Raw genomic sequence first — 18338 nt, forward strand, 5'->3', positions numbered from 1 at the left:
CTAAAGCTCAGCAATGAATTCAGTAAAGTTGCAGGATACAAAATTAATACACAGTATTAATACAACAGTAAAGTTGTATTAATACAATTGTTGTATTAATACAATTAATACAACAGTAAAGTTACAGGATACAAAATTAATACATAGAAATTAACAACACTAGCAGAAAGAGAAATTAAGGAAACAATCCCATTTACCATTGCATCAAAAAGAATAAAATGCCTAGGAATAAACCTACCTAAGGAGGTAAAAGACCTGTACTTGGAAAACTATAAGACACTGATGAAAGAAATTGAAGACTACACAAACATGGAAAGATATATCATATTCTTGGATTGGAAAAATCAATTATCAAAATGACTATACTACCCAAGGCAATCTACAAATTAATAGAATCCTTATCAAAATACCAATGACACTTTTCAAAGAACTAGAACAAATAATTTTAACATTTGTATAGAAACCCAAAAGACCCCAAATAGCCAAAACAACCTTGAGAAAGAAGAATAAAGCTGGAAGAATCACTCGCTCCCTGACTTCAGTCTATACTACAAAGCTACAGTAATCAAAACAATATGGTATTGGCAAAAAAAAGACACATAGATCAATGGAACAGAATAGAGAGCCCAGAAATAAACCCACATATTTATGCTCAATCAATCTATGACAAAGGAAGCAAGAACATACAATGGAGAAAAGACAATCTTTTCAATAAGTGGCGCCAGGAAAACTGGACAATTACATATAAAATAATGAAACTAGAACATTCTTTAACACCATATACAAAAATAAGCTAAAAATGGATTAAATGTAAGACTAGGTACTATAAAACTAGAGGTAAACATAGGCAGAACACTCTTTGACATAAATCACGGCAATATCTCTTTGGATCCATCTCCTAAAGTAAAGGAAATAAAAGCAAAACTAAACAAATGGGACCAAATTAAACTTAAAAGCTTTTGCACAGAAAAGGAAACAACTTACTGAATGGGAGAAAATCTTTTCAAATGATTTGATGGTTAAGGGGTTAATATCCAACATATATAAACGGCTCATACAACTCAACATCAAAAAAACCCCAAACAACCCGACAAAAAATGGGCAGAAGAACTGAATGGACGTTTTTCCAAAAAGGAAATGCAGATGGACAACAGGCATGTGAAAAGATGTTCAATATTGCTACTCATCAGGGAAATGCAAATCAAAACCACAATGAGATATTACCTCACACCAGTCAGAATGGCTATCTTAAAAAAACACACAAATAACAAATGTTGGTAGGATGTGGAGAAAAGAGAACCCTCGTACACTGTTGGTGAGAATGTAAATTGGTACAGTCACTGTGGAAAACAGTATGGAGGTTTCTCAAAAAACTAAAAATAGAGCTACCATATGACCCAGGAATTCCACTCCTGGGTATATATCTGAAAGAAACAAAACCACTAATTCGGGAAGATACATACACCACAATGTTTATAGCAGCATTATTTATAATTGCCAAGGTAAGGAAGCAACCTAAGTGTCCATCAACTGATGAATGGATAAAGAAGATGTGATATATATACATATATATATATCACATATATGTATCACATATATCTGTATGTACATATCACATATATATGTATATACATATACAATGGAATACTACTCAGCCATAAAAAGAATGAAATTTTGCCATTTTGTGCAACATGGGTGGACTTGGAGGTCATTATACTAAGTGAAATAAGTCAGGTAGAGAAAGACAAATACTGTATGATATCACTTATCTGTGGAATCTAAAAAATACAACCAACTAGTGAATAAAACAAAAAAAGCAGACTCACAGACATAGAGAACAAACTAGTGGTTACCAGTGGGGAGAGGGAAGGGGGAAGGGGCAATATAGGGTTAGGGGGAAAAAAGAAGGATTATTATGGGACTATATGAAATCATGTGTGAGTCTTTTGAAAATCGTGAAGCACTATAGAACTTAAAGAATCTTTCATTCAATTAAAAATAAACAAATAGAATCAAAAAATAGAAAAAAGAGAAACAGACAAGAAAATAGTTTTATGTTACGTGTTTTTAAACCACAATTTAAACAATAAAAATAAATAAAGGAATGGGAGGCAAGTGGCGGGGAGTTAAATTTTAGCTCTGCTTTTTTTTTTAAACATATCAGTTTTAATTGTCAAGATTATTCCAGGGTGAGAGTTCATTTCCAATCACTTCTCTCCAGCTTGTGTTCCTCTATGGCCCAGCCAAGACCATCATTCCAGTTTATTCTCAAGTCTGCTGTCTTCCGACCTCCCCAATGAGGCCAGCGAGAGGGGCACAGCCCTGCTGGATCTGCAGCAGCAAATCATCGTCAAGTCCAACAAACGAGTCGATCGTGGACGTCAACGCCGAACGCACCCATCTTGCTCCGAGCCCCAAGGTGCAGACTGACGTGTGTTCTGAACGATGCACAGACCTCTTCACTCCAGTGTCAGTGACCTCCAGCCTGCAGCCAGGGTAGACCTGAGGTCACAAGGCTACGCGGATGCAGTGGCTCTTCAGTCTGCAAGGCAGGACCCCTTTGTTCAGCTGGTAAAAGTCAACAAGCTGGATCAGGTCAGAGAATTTGGTGTTCCCGTCGTCAAGGCTGAAGAAGGTCTGCCCATCATCCTCACAAGGTAAGATCTGGAAATTTTTAATTTTCTGATGATGACACAATGTGAGGACAAATGCCTTTGGATTACTCTGGCTGTCACGGAGGAGAAAAACCCCATCCACGAGCCCCTGCTGCTTAATGATCTGGTGTGACTCCTCCCTGGAGATCCTGCCGTGAAACCAGTGCTGCGTCCTGTGAATCACTGTACTTAGGGTGGAAGGGTGGAGGGGGCTTTGGCTCTCGAGGATATTGATCCGCGTGCTTCGCTTCCTCCAGGCGTGGCCTTCTTCCAGAGCTGCACTCTGAGCCTCAGCCGGATTCTCGATCACTCTTCCCGTTTGCCCAGAAAAATCCATGGCCACAAGGGAGTTCTCAGAGACACTGCGCACTGGAGTTGAGAAGGGGGACAGCACGGCCTTCCTCTGCTGAGGGATTCTGTAGTTCTGGTAAAGGAGCATTCCATACTTGAGGAGTCTGAAGGCCGTCATCCAGCACGTCCGGCTCTGCTCGTCCTCGGCACAGAGCCACCGCAGATCCTTGGCCTCGTTCCTGACTCTGGCTTTATGCCGAAGCCATAGTCCGTGGGGGCACCGTACTGCTTCCTGCTGGCCATCAGGGAGAAGATGCGGCTGTCCTCCAGGTCAGCCAGCAGCTGCAAGTGTCTGGGCTCCTTTGAAGCTCTCTTTGTGGAGCAATAGAGGCCGGATCGCTGCAAACACACGTACAGCTTCTTCCACGACTTCCTTCCCAGCTCCTTCACGTGCAAAAACCCTTGAATCTCAGGACAACTACTGGAGTTTAAAAAATTCTGCAAAATCTGGGTCTGACTGCCGTTTGACTGCTGGCACCAGGTAACCATCTGTTTTGGGAAGAAATTCGTGGGATTTTTTAAAAACTCGTATTTTGCGTAATTCTTCCTGAATAAAAATTTACTTTCACTTGCCATGGTGCTCTCTACCTGGACCACAAGCTCATGGTCTTCCAAGCACCTTTCTAATCCCAGGTGCGGGTGATGCTCCACCAGAGTCCAGCTGTTGTCGTCCACATAGTGACTTCTGTAAACCAGCAACTGGAACAGGTCCCTGGCTGTCGTGTCCGCCAGAATCTCCACTACTTTGCTCGTCCCGTCTTCGCTAAAGACTTTTAACATCCTGCTTCGCAGCAGCCGGGCCAGGAGGTAAGGAGCCCGGCGTGAGCGCAGGGGGGCCTCCCGGGGCCGCAGCGCTCGGGGTAGGGGTTGGGGATGGCCGGCGGAGACGACGTCCTCAACTGCTGGTCCTCCTGCTGCAGGCGCCTTGGTGATTCGCCAGCCGGTCGGGCGGCGCTGGGAAGCCGGGTCCTGCCAGATTTCCAGGACGGCGAGGAGATGTCTTCTCCACCTGGTCCTGGTAGTATGGATGGTGCAGAAAGGAATCTGGGCCGCCCGCTAAAGCCATCGGTTCCTTCCTGCCATCTTCAAATCCCGTGGACTGGGCCGCGGCACCTGTCGGGGGTTTTCTGGGGCTCTGGGTGTCTGGTGGCCGCCTGGCTGGACCGAGAGGACCCAGGTGAGAAGCGGCGGCCGGTCACGGGGCCGTCGCCCCCCGCAGCCCCCTCCTCGGGCTCAGCATGGTGCCCAACTCCAAAGCTGCCGCAGCGCCGCTCCCGGCCGCCTCCGCCTGGCCGCCCGCGACCCTCGGCGCGGCCGGGGCGGTGCCGGTCCCGCGGGGCGAGGGCGGCGCGCAGGGCTGTCACGGCCCCCGCGCGCCGCCGCCCGGGGGCCGCGCGCAAACTCTGGGCTCCGCGCGGGGCTCCGCGGCCTCCGAGCGCCCAGCCCTCCGCGGCGCGCCGCTCGCGTCCCTCCCTGCCTCCTCCCCTAGCTCTGCTTTTGACAAATGACTTTACCTTTTTTATGTTTCAGTTTTCTTACTTATTGAGGCAATTGACCTAAATAATCTTTAAGGTCCTTTCCAATTCTAAAATCCAGCTGCATAGCTATGGGGGCATGTCTTAGCCATTGACTCTGAATAAGACAAAGTCCTCCATAGAACAAAATTTTGACTTCCAAAAAATCCCTCTACTATGCCCAATAGTATCAGAGAGAGAATCAATTCACACTTGATGCTTAGTGATCAGCTTCTCACAAAGTAATTCATGCTGGAACAACATGGTGATAATTTTAAAAAGGATCATGTTTATCTTGAGGTAAATGAGTACCTAATTATTAAATATTCATATTGTGTTCATTGTATTTTTGATCATTAATCTTTATTGTCTGTGGGCAAGAAAATCTAGAGCAAAGGTCATTAAAAGAAAGATAATTATTTTAGAAATTATCCTAATGTCAAATGAAGATGGTCTGAAAGAAGGAAGTGATAGAGAGATGAAAAGGAAGGAATAGAGATGAGAAATGTTGAAGGTGAAGCTTGGTGGGCATTAGGAATGTACCAAAGGTGCTTCTGAGACTTCAGTACAAATGGATTAGGGTAACAAGGATACAATCAATATTTGTAGAAAGGATGGTAGCTATGTTGAAATACACAAGAGAGAGGTTGGGTCCAGAGATAAAGAGACATCTTGATGAGACAGAATGGTTTTGGATGGAGTTTTGAGACAGAGGAACAGCCAGTCTTGGGCTGAGCCTTGGAGCAGGGCTGCAGTTAGCCAAAGACATCACATCTGGAACAGGTGCTTTAGATGAGATACAAGTTAATAAATAAGGGAGTTTGTGAATAAGGAAGAAGAAGCCCTGAGATGTGTGTAAACAGGAAGGATGAGGAAGTGATGAAGACAGAGGAATGAGGCCAAAGACACAGAGGGTGGGCCAGGAGACTGCCCTATACCAGAGGGCAGAGGAAAGCGCCAACAGGAGGTGTTAGTTAGCATCAACACTTGCTAACGTGTATGGGAAGGAGGACACTCAAAGTGAGAAAATTCCAGAAAAGGTAGAAAAGAAAGATTTCTAGGCGTGGATGGGAGAATTAGCCAATTATTCCTACTTGGTATAATAGGAGGGAAAGATGAGAGAATGAATGTTAAAAGAGAGTTTATTAGTGAAATATATTGCTAGAAACCATAGCAGAAGAATTTAGCTAACTCATGCAAACAGCAATGTATTTGGAAGGATTTGGGGCAACTATCAAAATTCATAGGAAGACCAGATAACCAGGCTCAGAAAAGGGCTAAACCAAGGAAGACTGAGTTCAAAAAATACATGCAGGCGCTTCCCTGGTGGTGCAGTGGTTGAGAGTCCGCCTGCCAATGCAGGGCACACAGGTTCGTGCCCCGGTCCGGGAAGATCCCACATGCCACGGAGCGGCTGGGCCCGTGAGCCATGGCCGCTGAGCCTGCGCGTCCAGAGCCTGTGCTCCGCAACGGGAGAGGCCACAACAGTGAGAGGCCCGCGTACCGCAAAAAAAAAAAAAAAAAAAAAAAAAATACATGCAAGTTCAAACCATAGGATGAACTTAGGTGAGACCACTGCTACTGGCACGGCTGCCACTTGTACACGCAAACTGACAGTACAAGTGTCATCCTTCCACAGGTACTGTCAACTCAAAACTCTGAAACCTGCAACTGTTCTGCCAAGATTCAAAAGCCTGGTGGCATGTATCTTATTTGCTAAACCTCGATCACCTGCCCACTCCCTCACTGCCATGACTTTCAAATGTACTTGACCCTTCTGCTTTGGCAGGCAGAGCTGAGGCATACTTGGTGTCCTACCAGGACACCCAGTGTGAAATTCCCTCAAAATGTAAGGTTCTTACAATCATGAGTAGCCAAAACAAGAGAAACATATCCACCACATCCCACCTTACCAATTCCCAGACCTGCACTTCAAAAACAAAAGCAAAACAAAATTCACAGAGGCAAAAGGCTTCTGCCTAACTTAAAAACAACTCACCCTATTACAAGGAAAAAGATTCTACTCCCCAAACCATGCCAGTAAAATCTCTCCTTCTTAATCAAGCTCCCAAGACCTGTGGCTAACATCTATTCCTATTTTTGTTTTTTGGTTTTGTAGCAATTTTATTCTGATATGTTGAAAAACCACAAAATACTGTGAGTGAAAAAATGTTGCCTGCCATATCAGTAAACAAAAATGTTGCAGTCATCAAGCCATCACATTACAGTGGCCTGACGGTGCACCCTGAAGGAACTCAGGATAGAAACAGGATGCCTGCCATCAAGCCATCAGCCACTGTAGCCACTCCTTAATGGTGCACCCTGAAGAGACTCAGGATGGGAAAAACACGGGATACTGGCCCCAGATAGCTGAGGTGCATATCAAAGGAATGATTTCAATGAGCCCAGACTATTGTATCTTCCCATGCACAGAAAAGCGCTAAATTCATTAACTTGAAATGTCTGGTTTTCTTTAATTAACAGTAATCTTTTGCTGTTCTGACTACTTGGTTTTTGTTGCAAAAAGTCCTGTATATCCTGGCTCCTCCCTTACCTCTTCAGACTGACACAGACTTAAGTCCTCACTTTTGTCCACCAAATAGAACATAATTCTCAACTTCTAGGTTGTGTGTTTTTTTTCAGTTGACATTACAAATGCATATGCAATGTTGGTGGAAACAGACGAAAAATAAGGAAGTTAGTTAAAACATTTACGTGGAACAATGAGGAAGGAAATTCTGGGTAATGACTCTAGTCACTTTCTTTGCAACAGGTCTGGACTGTAGGTAATATTGATGGCTTACCACACCACAGCCCACTACTCCATGTCTTCTTTGCTTTCTGCTGCACTTAGGTAACTGCGGGGTGCTTCATCACTGGGGCGACCCAAAATGTCATACATGAGTATTTTAGTGCCTGGTGGTCCTGCATGTGTAGAGTTACAACAGTCTTTCAACTGTCTCTCACTAACTTTCTTGTTCTTTGTTTAAAAATGCTTCAGTTATATTTTGGATAGAAACAGAGATGATATTACTTGATAGTAAATCAACCCTACTGTATAACTATAAAGTGATGCCCTTTACCACATTGTAAGATTTTATTTTATCAGCCAGCCTATTCCTGATTTCTTCATGGAGGCTTATGTAACATAAGATAATAAAAAGATGGCTGTATTCCCACTAGGTAATTTAAATCCCCACTCAAATCCTACACAAGTGGCCCCAACTGTTTATTATCAAAATAAATATTTTTAACAAAATAATGTTTAATAACAAATCAAAATAACTCCATAGCCTTAAGCCAAACTTTGGCTTTACCTATGTAAATAATGAATAATATTTGCCTCTCTCTGATTAAACCATTTTCTATTCAAAGTAGAACAAGAAATATTTCACCCTCGAATTCTTATGCCATAGGCAATGGTTATGGACTAAATTGTGCCTCTCATTCTTAAGTTGAAGTCCTAACCCCCAATAACTCAGAATGCGAATGTATTTGGAGGTATGGCCTTTTAAAGAGTGAGTAAGCTAAAATGAAGCAGTTAGGGTGGGCCTAATACAATATGACTGATGTCCTTAAAGAAGAGGAAATTTGAACACACAAAGAAGCACCAAGGACTTGCTGGCACAGTGAGAAGACAGCTACCTGCAAGCCAAGGAGAGGAGCTTTAGAAAAAGTCAAACCTGTTGATAGCTTGGCCTTGGACTTCCAGCCTCCAGAACTATGAAAAAATAAATTTCTATTGTTTAATCCACCCACTCGGTGGTACTTTGTTATGACAGCCCTAGAAAACTCATACAGCAACCGATTTAAAGAAACCAACAAAATCATTAGTAAATAAAAAAATTTGTGAATTACCATCTGCATTCATTGGTGTTTTAAATATTTTTCACATATCATGATTGTATAAATTTTATAATTCTTAGTAAGAAAGCATACTTGAAAAGCCCAATGGCAAATCAGTTTTAAAATGTTCCTGCAGCTTTGGGGCAGGCTGTAAGGATCATCTTCAAAGTCTCCCAACTTACTTGATTAGAAGGCCAAATATTTGCTGTATGTATTATTCTGAACTTAATTTAAGTGATCTGGGTTGTTTTTCTTTCAGCAAAAGCTTTATTTGATTAAGGGCATTAGGCTTGACTTCCAAATTTAATTGGCCATTTACTGAACATATTGATGTGTCTTAGGTCAACCACCCCAAAATATGACTCTATGTCAGCATAGTACAGGAGATTTATGAATAAAGTAATCCCAAGGGAAAACTTGTGGAAAAGTGATGAAAGCAGGAAAAGGAAGGGGAGGAAGCCAAATAAGGACACAGTTTCAGGCAAAGTGTTACAGAGAATCAGTTCAGTTTATCCCAAAGGAGATCTCTGGGGTGCAATTTGCACCTCAGCACTGGCTTGACCCAAGGCAAGGGGCATAGAGCTTTCCAACTCCCAAATTCATCAGTCATTGGCTTAGAGGCAAGGAAATTCCCAGAACCTACCAAGGACAGTCTGTTGCAAAAAGAGCTACAGGTGCTGGTTATTGAGAGCAAAATCTCCTTAAAGCCCTGGCTCCAAACAGTAGAATCAAAGGAACCAAGGAGATCTGGTGGGAATACCAATATTATACATTATAGTAATCATTGGATTATTTTGTTATTTCAATTTCTCTGTAAGGTTCTGGGCCATATCCTGGAAGGTCTTCCTAACTTCTGGAGCTGGCATAGCTTTAAGAACTTCAACATCACTAAGATTTTTATTAAACCTAGACACTCCTATCATTTCTACCATGCCCCCTTCTACTCCAGGAATTCCTTCAGAAAAATTATCAGGCGTTCCCCCAAGAAAGCCACCTGGAATGAGATAACTGAGCTGCAATTATAAATGGGATCATTTTCTTAATTTCTCTTTCTGATAGTTTACTGTTAGTATATAGAAATGCAACAGATTTTTGCATATTGATTTTGTATCCTCCACATTTACTGAATTTGTTTATTAGTTCTAATAGTCTTTTGGTAGAGTCTTTAGAGTTTTCTGTATGTGATGTCATCTGCAAATAATGACAGTTTTACTTCTGCCTTTCTGATTTGGATGCCTCTTATTTCTTTTTCTTGCCTAATTTCTCTGGCTAGGACTTCTAATACTGTGTTCAATACTATATTAAATAAAGGTGGTGAAAGGGGGCATCCCTGTCTTGTTCCTATCTTAGAGGAAAAGATTTCAGTTTTTCATCACTGAGTATGATGTTAGCTGTGGGCTTGTCATATATGGTCTCTATTATGTTGAAGTACATAGAATGTCATTTTTATTTTTTCTCCCATTGGGCCCTCTCACATTCTTCTCAAGCCTTCTTTATCCTTTCCTTCCTCCCTTTGATCTTTTTCTCTCATGACATTCTTATACTCTCTGATGTTCTATATTTTTCTGTGCTCTTGGTTGAATTTTTTTCAGCATTGTGCTGGCACCCTCATTGTAATCCAGTTTACAAGCAAGAACAAAATCATGGGCTCCTTTCTCTGTGTCTCAGGAGAATGTGTGCTTTCTCCTGTCACTTTAGGCTATGTTGAATCAGGATTTGTTTTCATCTCTATGACACAGCTTTGGATGGGAGTGTTTAGCTTCTGCAAATTGAAGAAGTCACTTACTCTTTTGGCCTAAACATTGACCAATTGAGAATTTGGCTTAATATGGTATGGCAGAAGTAGGTATATGAGAGATGTGAGTCATATCCTGATACAACTTAACTGTGCCTTCAGCGCCTGCTGAGACCTAACCTTTGTGTAATTCTACATAACGATGTTTTGCTAAATGGAATAGACACACAGATCATAATGAGTAACTCAGGGCCTATGGTCAGCTGGCTTTGTATAACCAGATAAGTTTTTATCAAGGCTCAACAGCAAAACAAAAGCTCTTTCTGTAAAGGAGAATAACTTCTTGCTGAAGAATAACTCTACTAAAACCCCAGTGGTCTGAGATTCTCCTACTGGAGATTGTCATAGTCTCATATAATACGTTGATCTCCTTCCAAAATTTTAAGTATCATCCACTGGATCTGCTTAAACTGCAATCTGGAATGTCTAGGGAAACTTCTTTTGTTCTGGGCCCAATTCAGATTGGGACATTGTATTAGTTTCCTACAGCTGTTGTAACAAGTTACCACAGCATTGGTTGCTTGACAATAGGAATTTATTCCCTCCCAGTTCTGGAGGCCAGAGTCAAAAATCAAAGTGTCAGCAGGGTTGGTTCCTCCCGGAGGCTCTGAGGGAGAATCCATTCCATGCTTTTCTCTAGCTTCTGGTGGTCGCAGCCATCCTGGGCATTCCTTGGTTTGTAGATCTATCACTCCAATATCTGCTTCTGTCTTCATGCTACTTTCCTCTCTGTGTCTGCTTATATCTTTCCCTTTTCTCATAAGGACACTGTCCTTGGATTTAGGGCATGCCCTAAATCCAGGATGATCTCATCTCAAGGTCCTTGACTTAATTACATCTGCAAAGACCCTTTTCCCAAATAAGGTCACATTCACAGGTCCTGGGGTTTAGGACATGGGGTTTCAATCCACTACAGAAATCTTTCTGATTATTCAATTATTAGCTTTAAATATCCATCCAAATAAAGTATATGTTCTTAATAGTACACAGTTCAAGTTGAAATAATGTGTCCTTTACTTTGGAAAAAAAAAAATTCCAACCTATCTCTGACCATGAAGAAGAAGGCTGTTATATTTTCACAGAATTGATCTCCCACTCCATGACATACATGAGTTTTATTAAGGCCAAAGAACCTGCTTCTCTTCGGATTCTAGGAGCTCATGTCACCAATATATTTGACCTGTGTGATATCTTATGAGAAGGTAAGATAGTCATGTCTCTGTATATTAAATTGTGGCAAGTGCCAAACAGTTGAAATAATTCTGAGCTAAGATGGTGATGACACAATGCAAGGTATCTAGCTAGGTAAAATAAACTGTATTCCAGTGGCTCAACAGAAGGACTTTTATTGATTTGCTCCTGGAAAAAGATTACATCCAAATAGTAGATGCAATTGATGTCACCACCTGTTAAGCTTAGGATAATTTTCATTCTCTAAGACTAGTCCAAGACCAACTGACTCTGGCCAAATTTGAGAGTTAAGTAAAAATAAAACAGAAATCACTATCCCTGTACCTTTCAAGAATTTTTATAGTAGGAATTTCTCCACAGAAATTGTAATACATTTTTGTTATTATTTTTGTAGCTAGAGAGAGCTTCAGGGGCCTCAACTTGGCTCTTCCTACCTTAATAGCCCTTATATTAAATATAGAAAGCATGTTTATCCAGGATAGAGGATATATGTAGTAACTCTATGCTCATGAACCAGATAATTGATGACAAAAAGGGTCTGTGACCGACTAGAACTATGAGAGGCATTTGTGGATCAAACCTCCATTGACCCCTGTAAGACGATATTCTGACCAGTGGAAAACCATGGTCTACAGAGTTCCCAAGAATTGGTGTAACATATAGCTAGTGTCCAGTGATCCTCAAAAAGTCTGAGTATCTCACTCTCCTAAGGGAAAAATAACCCTGATAAATAGCTTCAGGAAAGTTGGCTAAAAGATCCAATATGTGTACTTTTTACTTTTTTTTTTTCCAAAACTTGTCCTCAAGGGAAACCCAGTCTGGGAATTAGGCAGTGAGTCATGACATTTTGATTCAAATTAGGCTTCTATTCTCTAGACCAGGAGTTATTTTTCAATTATAAAAACCATGGAAAGGGGTATTTCCACTTTGGGAAGAGAGACTAGGTGTATTTTTCCCTGTTCCTCTCACTAAGTACAACTAAAACTCCTGGACGTCTCTATTAAAGAAGAAATAGATACACCCACTAGCATAGCTGGAGAGAGTCCATTAATGCTCTGTGGTTGCTTTTTCTCTGTATTCCCTCAATCACTGAAGATGCTCTCTTGTTTATCCCCCAAAGTTCAGCAGACTCTCTGGGGCTTGCTCTAACATGGAACAATAATATTATAATTAGTTCAAGAATGACAATTCTATTATAACTTCACTTTTATCTCCTGAGATGTCCAGACACCTTGCCAACACTCAGATTGTAGCTTTGTCTGAAGATGGGACTAACTATGAGAGAAAGTGGGAAATCCCTGTACAGAAGTGGAAGTAAGAAAGGAAAATTGTGATCTAGTGCCTGTCTTCGTATGTACGTAATATGTGGGGGGTTACAGAATGCACTTGTAATTTATAAATTTATGCTGACACATATAAGCTTAGCCAAAACATTTTTAAGGGAAAAAAGAGTGATTCTTATCACATTTGGTATATTCTACATCTCGACTTAATTGTAAATTACAAATAGAACCCACCTAATAGTCCATGTTAACCAACCTTCCTGCTTTGTCTCAGAATGAGGGGTTTCATAGGAATTTCAGTGCTAAACCTGAAACAGTCCTGAGCAAAATGGGTTGAGTTGGTCACCTTACCTAATACGAATGCCCATCATATACCAAGGGTTGGCAAACAACCTGCTGCTTATCTTTTGTAGATAGAGTTTTATTGGAACAAAGCCATAGCCATTCATTTACATATTGTCTGTGGTTGATTTCACATTGCACTGGAAGAGTTGAGTGGTTGTGAGAGAGACTGCATGGCCTACAAACCTGAACACATTTACTATTTTGCCCTTTACAGAAAAAGTATGCCAACTCCGGCTCTACACATAACCTGGAGGAGATCTTGAAGAGGAGCTGTGTGCAAAGATAGCTAAAGGATTCATTAGGGATGACCGAAACCACATCTGAACTAGGTACCATACATACTTCACTATAGATTGACTAGCATAAAGTGGCTTTACAGGCACACCTCAGAGATACTGCGGGTTCCATTCCAAACCATTGCAATAAAATGAATATTGCAATAAAATGAGTCATAATTTTTTTTGTTTCCCAGTGCATGTAAAAGTGGTCTACTGAGCGTGCAATAACATTATGTCTAAAAAAAGCATATATACCTTAATTTTATTGCTAAAAAATGCTAACTATCAACTGAGACTTCAGCTAGTTGTGATCTTTTTGCAATAGTAACATCAAAGGTCACTGATCACAGATCATCATAACATATAAAAAAAATACTGAAGCGTTTGAAATATTGTGAGAATTACCAAAATGTGAGACAAGGACAGGAAGTGAGCACAAGCTGTCCAAAAAATGGCACCAATAGACTTGCTTGACCCACGGTGGCTACAAAACTTTAATTTGCCAAAAATGCACTATCTGCAAAGCACAATAAAATGTGCCTGCATAGGATGAAGTTTTTTTTTTTTTAACATCTTTATTGGAGTATAATTGCTTTACAGTCGTGTGTTAGTTTCTGCTGTATAATAAAGTGAATCATCTATACATACACATATATCCCTATATCTCCTCCCTCTTGCATCACCTTCCCAAACTCCCTATCCCACCCCTCTAGCTGGACACAAAGCACCGAGCTAATCTCCCTGTGCTATGCAGCTACTTCCCACTAGCTATCTATTTTACATTTGGTAGTGTACATATATCTATGCCACTCTCTCACTTTGTCCCACCTTACCCTTCCCCCTCCCCATGTCCTCAAGTCCATTCTCTACATCTGCGGCTTTATTACTGTCCTGCCCCTAGGTTCTTCAGAACCCTTTTTCCTTTTAGATCCCATATATATGTGTTAGCATACGGTATTTGTTTTTCTCTCTCTGACTTACTTCACTTTGTATGACAGACTCTAGGTCCAACCACCTCACTACAAATAACTCAGTTTCATTTCTTTTTATGGCTGAGTAATATTCCGTTGTATATATGTGCCACGTCTTCTTTATCCATTCATCTGTCAGTGGACATTTAGGTTGCTTCCATGACCTGGCTATTGTAAATAGAGCTGCAGTGAATATTGTGGTACATGACTCTTTTTGAATTATGGTTTTCTCAGGGTATATGCCCAGTAGTGGGATTGCTGGGTCATATAGTAGTTCTATTTTTAGTTTAAGGAACCTCCATACTGTTCTCCATAGTGGCTTATCAATTTACATTCCCACCAACAATGCAAGAGGGTTCCCTTTTCTCCACATCCTCTCCAGCATTTATTGTTTGTAGACTTTTTGGTGATGGCCATTCTGACTGGTGCGAGGTGATACCTCATTGTACTTTTGATTTGCATTTCTATAATGATTAGTGATGTTGAGCATCCTTTCATGTGTTTGTTGGCAAGCTGTATATCTTCTTCAGAGAAATGTCTATTTAGGTCTTCTGCCCATTTTTGGATTGGGTTGTTTGTTTTTTTGATATTGAGCTGCATGAGCTGCTTGTATATTTTGGAGATTAATCCTTTGTCATTTACTTCGTTTGCAAATATTTTCTGCCATTCTGAGGGTTGTCTTTTTGTCTTATTTATGGTTTCCTTTGCTGTGCAAAAGCTTTTAAGTTTCATTAGGTCTCTTTTGTTTATTTTTGTTTTTATTTCCATTCCTGTAGGAGGTGGGTCAGAAAGGATCTTGCTGTGATTTACATCATACAGTGTTCTGCCTATGTTTTCCTCTAAGAGTTTTATAGTGTCTGGCCTTACATTTAGGTCTCTAATCCATTTTGAGTTTATTTTTGTGTATGGTGTTAGGAAGTATTCTAACTTCATTCTTGTACATGTAGTTGTCCAGTTTTCCCAGCACCACTTACTGAAGAGGCTGTCTTTTCTCCATTGTATATTCCTGCATCCTTTATCAAAGATAAGGTGACCATATGTGCGTGGGTTTATCTCTGGGATTTCTATTCTGTTCCATTGATCTATATTTCTGGTTTTGTGCCAGTACCATACTGTCTTGATGACTCTACTTTGTAGCATAGTCTGACCTCAGGGAGTCTGATTCCTCCAGCTCCGTTTTTTCCCTCAAGACTGCTTTGGCTATTCGGGGTCTTTTGTGTTTCCATACAAATTGTGAAATTTTTTGTTCTAGTTCTGTGAAAAATGCCAATGGTAGTTTGATAGGGATTGCATCGAATCTGTAGATTGCTTTGGGCAGTATAGTTATTTTCATAATGTTGATTCTTCCAGTTCAAGAATATGGTATATCTCTCCATCTGTTTATATCATCTTAATTTCTTTCATCAGTGTCTTATAATTTTCTGCATACAGGTCTTTTGTCTCCTTAGGTAAGTTTATTCCTAGGTATTTTATTCTTTTTGTTGCAATGGTAAATGGGAGTGTTTCCTTAAATTCTCTTTCAGATTTTTCATCATTAGTATATAGGAATGCAAGAGATTTCTGTCCATTAATTTTCTATCCTGCTACTTTACCAAATTCATTGATTAGCTCTAGCAGTTTTCTGGTAGCATCTTTAGGTTTCTCTATGTATAGTATCATGTCATCTGCAAACAGTGACAGTTTTACCTCTTCTTTTCTGATTTGGATTCCTTTTATTTGTTTTTCCTCACTGATTGCTGTGGCTAAAACTTCCAAAACTATGTTGAATAATAGTGATGAGAGTGGGCAACCTTGTCTTTTTCCTGATCTTAGTGGAAATGTTTCAGTTTTTCCCCACTGAGAACAATGTTGGCTGTGGGTTTGTCATATATGGCCTTTATTATGTTGAGGTAAGTTTCCTGCATGCCTACTTTCTGGAAGGTTTTTATCATAAATGGGTATTGAATTTGGTTGAAAGCTTTTTCTGCATCAATTGAGATGATCATATGGTTTTTCTCCTTCAATTTCTTAATATGGTTTATCACATTGATTGATTTGCATATATTGAAGAATCCTTGCATTCCTGGGATAAACCCCACTTGATCATGGTGTATGATCCTTTTAATGTGCTGTTGGATTCTGTTTGCTAGTATTTTGCTGAGGATTTTGCATCTATGTTCATCAGTGATATTAGCCTGTAATTTTCCTTTTTCATGACATCTTTGTTGGTTTTGGTATCAGGGTGATGGTGGTGGCCTCATAGAATGAGTTTGGCTGTGTTCCTCCCTCTGCTATATATATATATATTTTTTTTTTGCAGTACGCGGGCCTCTCACAGCTGTGGCCTCTCCCGTTGCGGAGCACAGGCTCTGGACGTGCAGGCTCAGCGGCCATGGCTCACAGGTCCAACCACTCCGCGGCATGTGGGATCCTCCCGGACCGGGACATGAACCCGCGTCCCCTGCATCGACAGGCAGACCCTCAACCACTGCGCCACCAGAGAAGCCCCTTCTGCTACATTGTGGAAGAGTTTGAGAAGGATAGGTGTTAGCTCTTCTCCAAATATTTGATAGAATTCTACTGTGAAGCCATCTGGTCCTGGGCTTTTGTTTTTTGGAAGATTTTTAATCACAGTCTCAATTTCAGTGCTTGTGATTGGTCTGTTTATATTTTCTATTTCTCCTGGTCAGTCTCAGAAGGTTGTGCTTTTCTAAGAATGTGTTCTTCTAGGTTGTCCACTTTATTGGCGTATAGTTGCTTATAGTAATCTCTCATGATCCTTTATATTTCTGCAGTGTCAGTTGTTACTTCTCCTTCTTCATTTCTAATTCTATTGATTTGAGTCTTCTCCCTGTTTTTTCTTGGTGAGTCTGGCTAATGGTTTATCATTTTTGTTTACCTTCTCCAAAAAACATCTTTTAGTTTTATTGATCTTTGCTATCATTTCCTTCATTTCTTTTTCATTTATTTCTGATCTGATCTTTATGATTTCTTTCGTTCTGTTATCTTTGTTATTTTTGTCCTTCCCTCTCTAATTGCTTTAGGTGTAAGGTTAGGTTGTTTATTTGAGACGTTTCTTGTTTCTTGAGGTAGGATTGTATTGCTATAAACTTCCCTCTTAGAGCTGCTTTGCTGCAGTCCATAGATTTTGGGTCATCGTGTTTTCATTGTCATTTGTTTCTAGGTATTTTTTGATCTCCTCTTTGATTTCTTCAGTGATCTCTTGGTTATTTAGTAGTGTACTCTTTAGCCTCCATGTTTTTGTATTTTTTACATATTTTTTCCTGTAATGGATATCTAGTCTCATAGAGTTGTGATCAGAAAAGATACTTCATACAGTTTCAAATTCTTAAATTTACCAAGGCTTGATTTGTGACCCAATATATGATCTGTCCTGGAGAATGTTCCATGCACACTTGAAAAGAAAGTGTATTCTGTTGTTTTTGGATGGAATGTCCTGTAAATAACAATTAAGTCCATCTTGTTTAATGAATCATTTAAAGTTTGTGTTTCATTATTTATTTTCATTTGCATGATCTGTCCATTGGTGAAAGTGGGGTGTTAAAATCCCTTACTATTATTGTGTTACTGTTGATTTCCCCTTTTATGGCTGTTAGCATTTGCCTCATGTATTGAGGTGCTCCTATGTTGGGTGCATAAATATTTACCCTTGTTATATCTTCTTCTTGGATTGATCCCTTGATCATTATGTAGTGTCCTTCTTTGTCTCTTGTAATAGTCCTTTTTGTAAAGTCTATTTTGTCTGTTATGAGAATTGTTATTCCAGCTTTCTTTTGATTTCCATTTGCATGGAATAAATTTTTCCATCCCTCATTTTCAGTCTGTATATGTCCCTAGGTCTGAAGTGGGTCTCTTTAGACAGCATATATATTGGTCTTGTTTTTGTATCCATTCAGCCAGCCTATGTCTTTTGTTTGGAGCATTTAATCCATTTACATTTAAGGTAATTATCAATATGTATGCTCCTATTATCATCTTCTTAATTGTTTGGGGTTTGTTATTGTAGATCTTTTCCTTCTCTTTTGTTTCCTGCCTAGAGAAGTTCCTTTAGCATATGTTGTAAAGTTGGTTTGGTGGTGCTGAATTCTCTTAGCTTTTGCTTGTCTGTGA

The 18338-nt window shown here is 40.2% G+C and overlaps 1 protein-coding gene across 1 annotated transcript in view; it reads right to left on the reverse strand.

Moving 5' to 3' along the window:
• Positions 1-2463: 2463 nt before the first annotated feature.
• LOC132488139 (growth factor receptor-bound protein 10-like) overlaps positions 2464-18338 on the reverse strand; it is a 30928-nt gene continuing 15053 nt past the window's right edge. Inside the window, 5 exon segments of the mRNA XM_060096094.1 lie at positions 2464-3191; positions 3194-3779; positions 3781-3849; positions 3851-3974; positions 4119-4496. Of these exon segments, the coding sequence (XP_059952077.1) occupies positions 2509-3191; positions 3194-3779; positions 3781-3849; positions 3851-3974; positions 4119-4496 (1840 nt within the window). The 3' untranslated portion in view covers positions 2464-2508.

This window comes from Mesoplodon densirostris, chromosome 4 (assembly GCF_025265405.1).
Source record: "Mesoplodon densirostris isolate mMesDen1 chromosome 4, mMesDen1 primary haplotype, whole genome shotgun sequence".
Classification (NCBI taxonomy): Eukaryota; Metazoa; Chordata; class Mammalia; order Artiodactyla; family Ziphiidae; genus Mesoplodon; species Mesoplodon densirostris.